Raw genomic sequence first — 12,010 nt, forward strand, 5'->3', positions numbered from 1 at the left:
GCCTCCGACTTCCCGGCGTGCCCCGGGCCTGCAGCGTAAATGCACGCCTGTCGTGGCGTCGCACGTGACCCGCGGGCCGGCCGCGGCGGGAATCCGTGAGTGCTCCCTTGTGCGGGGTCCCGAGGGTCTGTCTTTTGCGTCTACGCGGGCACCCCCGGCCCGGCCCCCGCCCCCGCCCCCTCCCTCGCCAGTCAAGCGGGAAGGAAGCCGGTGTGGGAGGAAGCGTTCCAGCCAGAGCCTTCGCTCCTCCCTGGAGCCTCCCAGTTCGGAGACTCGCAAGTCCCCACAGCCCGGCTCGTCGTGCTCCGGCTTCACCCCTAAGTCTCGGTGGGCCGCGCCTCTAGGTCCCGAGGTCCCCCCGTGTTGAGAAAAGAACCATTTGCAAACATGTCCCGGATCGAAAAGATGAGCATTTTGGGCGTGCGGAGTTTTGGAATAGAGGACAAAGATAAGCAAATTATCACTTTTTTCAGCCCCCTCACAATTTTGGTTGGACCCAACGGGGCGGGGAAGACGGTAAGTTCTCCGTAGCCGCCTTCAGTTTACCGTCCGCCACACCTTGCGAAATCTAGAGGGTAAAATGTCTGGGGAGCCCAACAGTAGTAAGGATGAAAGGCGAGGCGTCCCTATGGCTCAGCTCTTGGGGCCCCAGGAAGTGTGTGGGCCTGCGGCTGGCGCCCCGGGCCCTGGGCGTGGCCCGGTGTGGACGGTGGGCCTCGGCGCCCCTGGGAGGGGACCAGTCCCAGCCTCGTGAGGGTGTCCGGGCTTGTTGGGAGGACAAGGTTTACAGCGAGTTTTCATTCCTGCACGAAGCTGTAGTCTGCATTGATTTTTTGTTTGTTTGTTTTGTTTTTTTAAATACACTTTCCTTGCTCCCAAAACATAGCATTCATTTCCTGGCAGTTGTCCCATTATAGGAATTTCTTAAAAAATTACAAAATACGATGGGCATAGGAACTTCGTAGACGAGTTTCTGAGTATGCCGACTGTGTAAGCATAATAAATGGGAAAATAAATGACTTAAAAGTGAAACTGATGCTGTGGGGCCTACTTACATTGGATAACTGTTGTTAGGATGCTCTTACCCAGTCAGAATAGAAAATTGGAGCACAGCTTACTGATTTTGGCTTTTTGAGGACCAGGGAATATTTAGAAATTTGAGTTGGACCCCGGAGTGGCATGCAGGTACTAGAAAAGTATAGCCAAGAGGCTGTCTGCTCTTTAAGGGTGGCTTGAGAAAAAGCAGGGCGTTGTCTGTATAACAGAGAAGACTAAACGTAGCAAAAAACATACAGAAAGAGGTTTCGTGTTGAGCATTGAATGCCAGTCTTTTATCTACTTTTGCTTGTGTGGAAAAGTTACTTATTGTGTACATAGAATTAAGTGCATAGTGTTTATAAATACTAGCTATCCAAATACATATAATCTATGTGATCGGGCAAGGGTGACCCAGAGGCATAGCGCTTTAGTTTTCTCATAAAATGGAGTTAAAAGAGTTTTCTACAACCTAAGACTAATGTGAAAATTAAGTGGTTAATGTATGTAAAGGTGGGTGGTGAGTAAAATACAAGGCACATAGTAAGGCCTGTGTAACCATTAGCCATTTTTTAAAATTTTACTTTAAAAAATTTTGGCTTTATTAGAGTGTGATTGATATATAAAATTTTAAGATATTTAAAGGGTATATTAAGGTGACTTAATATGCCATACATACTGGCATATGTATGGAAATACATAGGATCCCTCCTCTCCAGTTAACACATCTATTACCTCTTTTTCTTCTATTTCTTTTTTTGGAAGAATATTTACATTTTTTTACCATCAGCAAATTTCATTTATATAATATGGTGTTATCAGCTATGGTAACCATATTTTACATTAGCTATTGTTATTAAAGGATTTTAATTGGAAATAGAAGATTTTAACAGTAACTTCTTATTTTAGTATACCTTTTTAATTAGCTTTTCAATGCAGTTATTCTTTAACACCTAATCATATCTGTATTACAAGTTTCATAATATCAAATTTTTTCTGACATATCTCTTATAGTCTGTGGTTAATGTTTTTATAACGAATTAACATTTTATGATAAACTTCTCTGATTCTCAAAGCTAATATAAATTTCTGTTTTTTTAGACCATCATTGAATGTCTAAAATACATTTGTACTGGCGATTTTCCTCCTGGAACCAAAGGAAATACATTTGTTCATGATCCCAAGGTAATGGTGCTAGTGAACTTCAGTATTTTTATGGTTATAAAATGATAAGACTTATTGTAGAAAACCTGGCAAAAAGTATAAAGAGATATGAAAGTCCACACAGTCTTAGGACCCAGTGACAACCACTGTTAACATTTTCATGTATTTTATTCTGTACATACAGTCTTACATAGCTAAAGTCATACCCTAATTTTGTATTCTGATATTCTTTCCCCACTTAACATTATCATAAGGTCCCATGTCATTAAAGAATAAATTAAATTCTTAACCTAAGTATTTGGCATATTGGTGCTGCTTTTATTCTTTATACTTTTTGTATGTCTGAAATATTTTCTACCTAAAATATGTAGCCTATTATGAACATTTTTTTTAAAGATTTTATGTATTTATTCATGAGAGACAGAGAGAGAGTCAGAGACACAGGCAGAGGGAGAATCAGGCTCTCTGCAGGGAGCCTGATGCGGGACCCTATCTCAGGAACCCGGGATCATGAGCTGAGCCAAAGGCAGATGCTCAACCACTGAGCCACCCAGGCACCCCATATTATGAACATATTAAATAGTTGCATAATTTTCTTACATTTAGATTGCTTTTGGTTTTCCATTAAAATGTGCCATAATTTAAAATCTTTGTGTACGAATCTTTGAATTATAGTGTTTATACCATTACTAAGTGTAAAGGACATAGAATTTTCTATAGTACGTATTTTGGCTTATAGGTTTCTCTTGTTTTATATGTATGTTGGGTTCATTTGCCTCCCTCTGTTACCTGCCAGTCCCCCTTAATAGTTCATTGTATATTTCTCCCAGACCTTTTTTTGATATTTATAAAAACACATTTGTGGATATAAATACACTGAAACATAAATATTTCAAAACACCAGTAGCACTTTATACTATTGTGTGAGTCAAATTTTTAGTAACATACTGTGCATATATTAATATATATACATGCTTTTATTACATTGGTCTTAATAAAATTAATTACTAATCCACTGAGTTTATTTTATTTTATTTTTTTAAAAATGTTTTTTTATTTTTTCATGATAGGCACACAGTGAGAGAGAGAGAGGCAGAGACACAGGCAGAGGGAGAAGCAGGCTCCATGCACCGGGAGCCTGACGTGGGATTCGATCCCGGATCTCCAGGATCGCGCCCTGGGCCAAAGGCAGGCGCCAAACCTCTGCGCCACCCAGGGATCCCTCCACTGAGTTTATATTCTATAGTTTATTCAGTTGACCCTCTGTTGATGTTCATTTAAGGTGTTGCCACTTTAATGTGACTAAAGGTAACTGTAATTATTAAAGTATTTATAACCTTTTCTCTGAGATAGTAAAATCATTTAGTACACTGAATGAGCCCTCTCTGCAGTGACTTTTCGTACCTCTCTCCTTAAATCTGCAATTTCTCCTCAGTCAACGATCTTGTCTTGTAATTTATTGAAAAATTGGGAGGAATCAGATAAAAAGTACCTCATTTTCCACATTTTCCAATCTTCAGATCTTCCAAAATACCCTTCACCTGTATTGGTACTATGTTTTCTCTTGCATTAAGGGTAAATTGTTTACTGTTTTTTTTTTTTTTTTAAAGATTTATTTATTTATTTATTCATGATAGAGAGAGAGAGAGAGAGAGGCAGAGACACAGAAGAAGGGAGAAGCAGGCTCCATGTCGGGAGCCCGACGCGGGACTCGTTCCCGGGACTCCAGGATCGCGCCGCGGGCCAAAGGCAGGCGCTAAACCGCTGAGCCACCCAGGGATCCCCAACATTTTCTCTCTTTATAGGATCATGCATATGACCATGCTCTGGTAGCTAAAATCTACAGACAAAAAACTCTCTCTCTCTTTACTCCAGATCATCCTCTGGCTACTACTTCTATTCAAATTTATAGCTCAGTTCACTAGAGTTGTATGTACTCATCATCTTCACTTTATTGCTTCCCATTTTGTCTCCAGCCTGCTCTGGTCAGATTTTCTTCTTTCTTCCTCTCACTAAAATTGCTGTTACAAGGCTGCTGACAGTCTTCATATTGCCAGATCAAGTTGTCATTTTGTAATTCTCAGTAACTTCTCAGAAGATTTGATATAGCTTTTTATTCCCTTTTTAACATTGCTCTTGGCTTCCAGGTGCCATTATCTTATACCTTCTTTTTCACTAGCCATATTTTAGTCTCCTTTGCTAAGGGTATTTTTGCCTTACTCTTCTTGGGTGATCTCATTCATTCTCATGGCTTTAAGTACTGGTTATGTGCAGATTATTCCTGATTTGTATATTTAGCTCAAACTTCTTTCCTGAACTCTAGATATATATATCCAACTGTTTTGATATTTAAGGGGTATCTCTTTAACATTTTTATAACAGAACTCATGGTTCCCTGTTCCCCTATTCCTTTCCATGTCTAGTCCTGCCTCCATCCTCTCCCAATTTAATAAATGATATCACCATCCATACATTTGCTCATGCCAAAACCTGTGTGTCATGCTTTGATTGATTCCTTCGTCTCTCTCTGTTGCCAGTTCAGAAGCAGTTCTTGGCTAGCCTTCTCAAATATGTCCATAGATACTTAACCTGGCGAGGAACATACCATGATCATAAGGTGGTTCTCCTAGGGTAAGGCTCATCGATTGCACTAAATATGTCTAGAATTTGCCCCTTTATTCCATCTTCAATGCTCCTTTCCCAGTCCAAGTTACCTTCCTCTTTCCTTTGAGTTACTCTAATAGTCTTCAAATTTCTTTTTCTGCCATCATTCTTGAAGTTCTCTTTTTCCACACAGCAGCCAGAGTTACCTTTTAAATATTCGTTGATTCTAGATGGAATGAGTCGTTCACAATCTGTAGGAGTTAACATTCCAGTTCCTGAAGTAGGCGCATGCTTGATGTGTTCAAGGAATCACAAGGAGGAACAAAATGGCGAGGGGAACCACTGGTAGAAAACTAAATCAGAAAGGACTAGGTTCTGCAAGCCTTAGGGTTCTGTTCTCATTTAAATAGGAATCTTTTGGTAGAAATGACACAGGATAAGGGTATGGTGTGTATTTTAAAGCAGTCTGGCAGCTGAGAGAAGACTGTAGGTGGTAAGGGTCAACAGAGGGGAGGCCTAGTAAAGGAGATTTTGTGATAATCCAGGTGAGATATATCCAGGTGAGATACCACCTTTTGATTAAGGTGGTAATGTTAGAAATGTTGAAAAATGCTTAAGTTGCATTTTAAAAATAGTACTGATAGCTGAGTTAATGATCTGGATAATTCCAACCTTTTTGACTTGAAAAACTGGGTAAAGTAGTGTTGACATTTATCATAATGAGGAAACTCTGGAAAAGGAAATTTGGGTGGCTCTGGTTTAAATGTGTAAATTTGGGATGTGTGTTAGATATCTAAAATGTCCAGTAGGCAAATAGAAGTAGGTCCAGGGGAGAGTTTCAAGCTAGAGAGAGAAAACTAGGAATCATTGATGGATACAGTTAGTTACATGTAGGTAGTTTGAAAGCCTGATGGGATCACGTAAGGAGTGAATACAGAGAAGAGATGGAAGATCTTAATCTAAAGCACATTAGCATGTAGAAATAGGGACAAGGAAGAGGCACCAGCAAAAGAGGCTAAAAGAATAAGTGGTAAAGTGGGGAAAACTGGGAGAGTGGGGTCTTGGAAGACAAAAATATGAAGTGTTAACAAAAAGGGAGACATCAGCTGAGTCAATTATGTTGATAGCCCAAGCCAGGAAGGTTGGGCTCTTTGGAGGCCATTGATCATCTTGACCAAACCAGAGGAGATAAAAAAGCAAAACACGGAATTGTTTTATGAGTTTGCTTTGAGTAGAAAGAAGGAATTAGTTGAAAGGTTTGCAGGATTAAGGAGAGTTTTGTTGGCAGTTTTTCTTGTTTTGTTGTGTCTTGTTATTTTTGTCGTTCTTCTGGATGTTTCTAAGTTGATTGATGCTCTAGCATCTCTGACAATTTCAGTCTATCACCCATTCCTCCTTCCAAATGCTTGCTTCTTTCTAGAGCTATTTTTCTTAGCTGTCTGCTCATGTCTTCCGTCTGGTTCTTCTGGCCTTGGTTGTCTAGCTTTGCTTACTGCCTGCTTATCAACTACTATGATTTCCCAGTTTTGAGCTTCCACCCACACTATTTTGTTCATCGGTGCTTCTCCCTTGAGTCACTGACACTCGCTGTTATGGAAGGAATCCGTTTCCTTACCCGAATTGCCCAAATCCCCTCAATTTCCTAACCTGCTGTGTTTTTATCATTTCAGTTCGTCTTACATATTCAGCTTCTCTTGTCTTTTCTTTTCCTTTCTTTAATTCCCTCCCCCCCATACTTCATCCTGTCTACCATGTCTAAAACACCTGAGTTTTTCAGCTACTTCTGACCAATCTTTCTTAACTGTCTTCAGTTATTTGTCTCTTCTTAGGAACTTTGATTTCCATATTGCTCCATTTGCCTACCTTCCCCCCCTTCTCCTCTACTTCTTTCAAACTTTTGACTACCTCAGTCCCTCCCATTCATTCTCTACCTTGTTCGCATCTCAATTGACCTGAACCCTCAGAAGCTCAACTCTCTCTTGTCTGCGTCTCATCAGCTTTGTTTTGCTTCTGGTTGATACTGTAAATTAACCACATGCTTATTTCTGCAGCAGTTTCTTTATCACATGTTGCTCCCATATTTGTGTTTTTAAGCACTATAGAATTTAAGCCATGGATAAATATGGGATAAAGTCTATAAATGGGATAGACCATTTGTAGACTGGTAGAAATGACCCTGGATAGAGGGAAGAAAATGAGTGCAGAAGAAGGGATAATTGCAGAGTTAAATTCTTGAGTAGACAAGGATAGGATCCATTGCTTGACTGAAGGAGTTAATAGGAGTATACATTGTTTATCCATTGTAAGAGGATGGCAGACAGAGCATATAATTATATTTGGTGGTGAGAGAATAAATCAGTTGTCTTTGGATTGTTTCTATATTTTCAGTGGAAAAAATAAATGGAATCATTGACTGAGTGTGGGAGAAGGGGTTTATAGAGGCTTGGGAAAAGTATAAGGTAGTTTTTAGCTCAGAGGTAAGGTGAGGGGAGTGTTAACAGGGTTGCATGATGGTGTCATTGGTTCACTTGAGGTTTGTGGGTGAAAGTTTGTAAGAAGACTAGTCATCATGGTTGTGTTTCTTTTGTCTAGTTCAGTGGCTCAGTGGTAAGCCCTGAGCAAGTTGGAAAGTTGGATTTCATCAAGCACTGAGTAAATTGGAGAGTAGAATTTAATACATTGCCTGGTAAATACAGTGAAGACCGTGAGAAGCAAGGAATTGACTATATTCTTAATATATTTACTTATTTGATCAATCTCCGTGTTTGTAATGAATCTCCCATCACTATCAGTAGGGCTCCCAACACCCCATTCCGGACTGATGCTACCCTGTGTGAAGTCCCTCCTCACTCTGCTTAGGCTCTAACTCCTCAGGCTGGCCCCATCACATGCTTGGTTGCCCATCCTGCTGTGATTTCCCATGCAAGACCACCTTCTCATTCCCCTCAAGTGGACATCTTACCCTGCTCAGTCTCTGATCATCTCTCGTAGGGATGCCCTCTCTAATCTGGGATTTGAATTACCCCAGCAAACTTTCCCTCTCATGGATTCCCTCCTTAACATTGTCAGGCTCTGAATTTCCACATTATGTCTTCCTTGTGAGCTGGCTCCTCCCTTCTCATGGACGCCCTTGTCACCCTGTTTGAACTCTGACGCCCTTGGACTGTTGAAGCCCTTAGGCAGGCTGTCTCCCCCTGTGGACACCCTTCTCAGCCTACACAGTTACCCTGCTCTAGGCTGAGTTGCCATGTCCCCGCACCTTCAACCAGCATGAACACATACTTTCCTCTACCCCATTTAATGATTTTCCAACTAGAAAGGGAAGGGGTTAAAATATTTTATTGTTTTATTCTTTTGGACAGAAATTGTTCTAAAGTGTAGTATTTATTTTTTTGCCTTAAAAAAATCTAAATTGCTCCTTTTGAAGAGATTCTACCTCAGTATGCTTGCCAACAATACTGTGATTAAAATGTTACAAGATACCTTTTGCTTCAGTTCTACTTAATAATTTGATACTTGCCAGATAGCTAAGTCCTAGAAAGGTAGGTGCCATGGAGAATGAATGTTTATTTGGCCTGCTGGTATACCGGGCATGTTGTAAACCAATTAAACTAAAACAATTTTCTAGTACATAGATGCATAATTCCTTTAACTACTGTGGATTGAGACCTTAGCAACTACTTTCCTTGAGCTAAATGATAGCATCAAGCCCCATGTCTTTCAAAGCTGAATATCAACATCTGGCCATTTCCTCACTGAGATATTTATATTCTAAGAGGCAGCTCTTTTTTCTCCCTTTTTTTTAAGTTTTGTGTTTAGGTATATTTGACATACAGTGTTATATTAGTTTCAGATGCACAACATAGTAATTTCAACAGTTCTATACATTGCACAGTGCTCACCACTATAACTCTAGATAACATCTGTCTTCATACTAAAATGTTATTGCAGTATTATTGACCTCATTCTATGGTGTACTTTTCATCTCTGTGACTAACTTATAACTGGATATTTGTACCTCTTAATCCTCTTGATCTATTTCACCCATTCCCCTACCTGCCTCCCATCTGGCAACTACCAGTTCCCAATATTTATGTCTGTTTCTGATTTTTTGTTTTGTTTTTTAGATTCCAAGTGAAATCATACAATAATTGTCTTTCTCTGACTTATTTCACATGTAATATTCTCTAGATCCATCCGTGTTATTGCAGATGGCGAGATCTCATTCTTTTTTTATGGTTGAGTAATATTCCATTATATGTATATACTACATCTTTATCCATTCGTCTATAGATGCACACTTTGGTTGCTTTCATCTCTTGGCTCTTGTAAATATGTTGCAATAAACAAGGCTAGCATTATTGTCTTTTCAAATTATGTTTTCATTTTGGGGGGATAAATACCCCTTAGTGAAATTACTAGATCATACAGTATTTTTTTTTTTTAAGATTTTATTTATTTACTCATGAGAGACACAGAGAGAGAGAGAGGCAGAAACAGGCAGAGGGAGAGGCAGACTCCATGCAGGAAACCCGATGTGGGACTCGATCCCAGGACTCCAGAGTCACGCCCTAAGCCAAAGGCAGATGCTCAACTGCTGAGCCACGCAGGCATCCCTAGTATTCCTATTGTTTTGTATTTAAGGAACCTCCCCATACCATTTTCCACAATGATTGCACCAGTTTACATTTCTACCAACAGTACACATGGGTTCGTTTTTCTCCATATCCTCACCAACACATCATTTCTTGTCTTTTTGATACTAGCCTTCAGACTCGAGTGAAGTGATATCTCGTTGTGATTTTGATTTGCATTTCCCTAATAATGAGTAATGCCAAGCATTTTTCATGTGTCTTTTGGCCATCTGTATGTCTTTGGGAAAATATCTCTCTTTAGTTCCTCTGCCTATTTTTAATCCAATTATTTGGGTTTTTTTGGTGTTGAGTTGTATGAGTTCTTGATATATTTTGAATACTAACCTCTTATCAGATAAATCATTTGGAAGTATTTTCTACCATTCAGTAGCTTGCTTTTTTGTTTTTGTTTTTTTGATGGTTTACTTGCCTTTACAGAAGTTTTTTATTTTGATATAATCCCATTAATTTATTTTGGCTTTTCTTTCCTTTGCCTGAGGAGATATGTTCATAAATATGTTACTAGGGCTGATGTCCACTATGTTTTCTTTTAGGAGTTTTATGGCTTCACATCTCACCTTTAGGTCTTTGGTGTTTTTTGAGTTTACTTTTGAATATGGTAAAAGAAGGTGGTCCAGTGTCATAGCAAATGAAATGGTCCAGTTTTCCCAGCACGATTTATTGATGAAACTGTCTTTTCCATATTGTATATTCTTGTCTCCTTTGTTGTAGATTAATTGACCATATAAACATGGGTTTAGGGATCCCTGGGTGGTGCAGCAGTTTGGCGCCTGCCTTTGGCCCAGGGCGCGACCCTGGAGACCCGGGATCGAATCCCACGTCGGGCTCCCGGTGCATGGAGCCTGCTTCTCCCTCTGCCTGTGTCTCTGCCTCTCTCTCTCTCTCTCTGTGTGACTATCATAAATAAATAAAAATTTTAAAAAAATAAATAAATAAACATGGGTTTATTTCTGGGTTCTTTATTCTGTTGATCTGTGTGTCTTTTTATGCCAGTACCATCCTGTTTGATTACTGCAGCTTTTTATTTTTATTTTATTTTATTTATTTATTTTTACTGCAGCTTTTTAGTATTTCTTGAAATTTTGGATTGTGATCCCTCCAGCTTTGTTCTTTCCAAGATTGCTTTTGCTTTTCAGGGTCTTCTGTGTGTGGTTCTATACAAATTTTAGGATTACTTGTTCTTCTGTGAAAAATTTTGTTGGTATTTTGATGGGAATTGCATTGAATCTTTAGATTGTTTTGGATAGTATGGGCATTTTAACATTATTCCAATCCATGAACATGGCATATTTTCCCATTTGTTTGTATCATCTTCAATTTCTTTCATCATTGTCTTACAGTTTTAAGAGTATAGATCTTTCACCTTGGTTAAATTTATTCCTGGGTATCTTTTTGGTGTGATTGTAAAAGGGATTGTTTTCCTAATTTTTCTTTCCACTATTTTGTTATTAATGTATAGAAATGTAGTGGATTTCTGTATATTAATTTTGAATCCTACAACTTCTGGGCAGCCAGTCCTCAACTTTACCTCCTTACCTCCGTCCTTAATGCTAAAGCTCTTATCAGGCTATCTTTCTGTTTCTCCTGGATTACTCCCTACCCCCTGTCTTGCCTCCGCCCAATTTGTTTATCCTGAAGGCAGAGTAATTAGTCTAAGATGCATATCTACTACATGTGTTTCCCTTGGATTAAACCTCTCAGTGACTTTCTGTTGCCTTAAGTACAAAGCATTTTAACAAAACATTTGTTTTCTGTCTTTATTCCTCCTTCCCCTACTTCTACACCATACTTTTCTGAAATTACTTAAACTATTCAGTTACTCAGATCTTTTCATCTAACTCCTGCCCATCTGTCAGTTTAAAACATTCACTTCCTTTAGAAAATCTTCCCAGAACTCTCCCAGGTAGATTAGGAGAGTTCCCTACTTTGTGTTCCCAGACCATTCTGTTTGTCTCTTAAGATGATGTTTAACACACCTTTTTCTACTCTTCTCTTTAACCTGTTTTCCATACTTCAAAGGAAAAAGTGTCCTTCATTTTAAACCAAAACAGCACACAGAAACTACAAGTGCTTAATAAATTTGAGCCTAGTCACTTTTTGAATAATTTGATGAATTAATATCAAAGTTAGACTTAGGCCAAAAACTTATTAAAAGGCCAGCAAAAGGTAGTCTGTGATTCAAACAAAAAAGCAAGATTCAGGACTTGTGTTTGGTTACAGTAGAATAGTAAGTATTATGCCTTTGCTTCCAAGATAAACAACTGTAAAACTGGAACACAAAATTGAAGCAACAGTTTTTAGGTATTGGACAACAGATGCTGCAGGGCTCTGATCTTCAGAAAAGAGAAATATATGATGTGACTGTACATTCACTCTAGCTTTCTACATGTGGGATTAGAACCCCAAAGAGAAAAACTAGGTAGATGAAACAAAGGTAGAAGTGTGGGTTTGCTGAGGTGGCTGTAAATTGTGGGAAAAATATAGGAATAGGGTTGCTTTACAGAAATGGGTACCATAAATCTGTGTAAGGGACTGTTGAATCTTTGGCCAGT

At 39.1% G+C, this 12,010-nt stretch overlaps 1 protein-coding gene across 5 annotated transcripts in view; it reads left to right on the forward strand.

Annotated features, from left to right (window-relative positions):
- Positions 1 to 11: 11 nt before the first annotated feature.
- RAD50 (RAD50 double strand break repair protein) overlaps positions 12 to 12,010 on the forward strand; it is a 92,006-nt gene continuing 80,007 nt past the window's right edge. The window contains exons 1-3 of one of the 5 annotated variants that reach the window (XM_072840955.1): positions 77 to 95; positions 2,137 to 2,220; positions 3,270 to 3,507. Coding sequence is in view for 2 of the 5 variants with exons in the window: in XM_072840952.1 (XP_072697053.1) it covers positions 388 to 516; positions 2,137 to 2,220 (213 nt within the window). In the remaining 3 variants the exon portion in view is untranslated. Of the gene's footprint in view, positions 517 to 2,136; positions 2,221 to 3,269; positions 3,508 to 12,010 lie in introns of all 5 variants that reach the window. The other 4 variants (XM_072840953.1, XM_072840952.1, XM_072840954.1 and 1 more) reach the window with 4 other exon arrangements.

The sequence above is a fragment of the Canis lupus genome, chromosome 10 (genome assembly GCF_048164855.1).
Source record: "Canis lupus baileyi chromosome 10, mCanLup2.hap1, whole genome shotgun sequence".
Classification (NCBI taxonomy): Eukaryota; Metazoa; Chordata; class Mammalia; order Carnivora; family Canidae; genus Canis; species Canis lupus.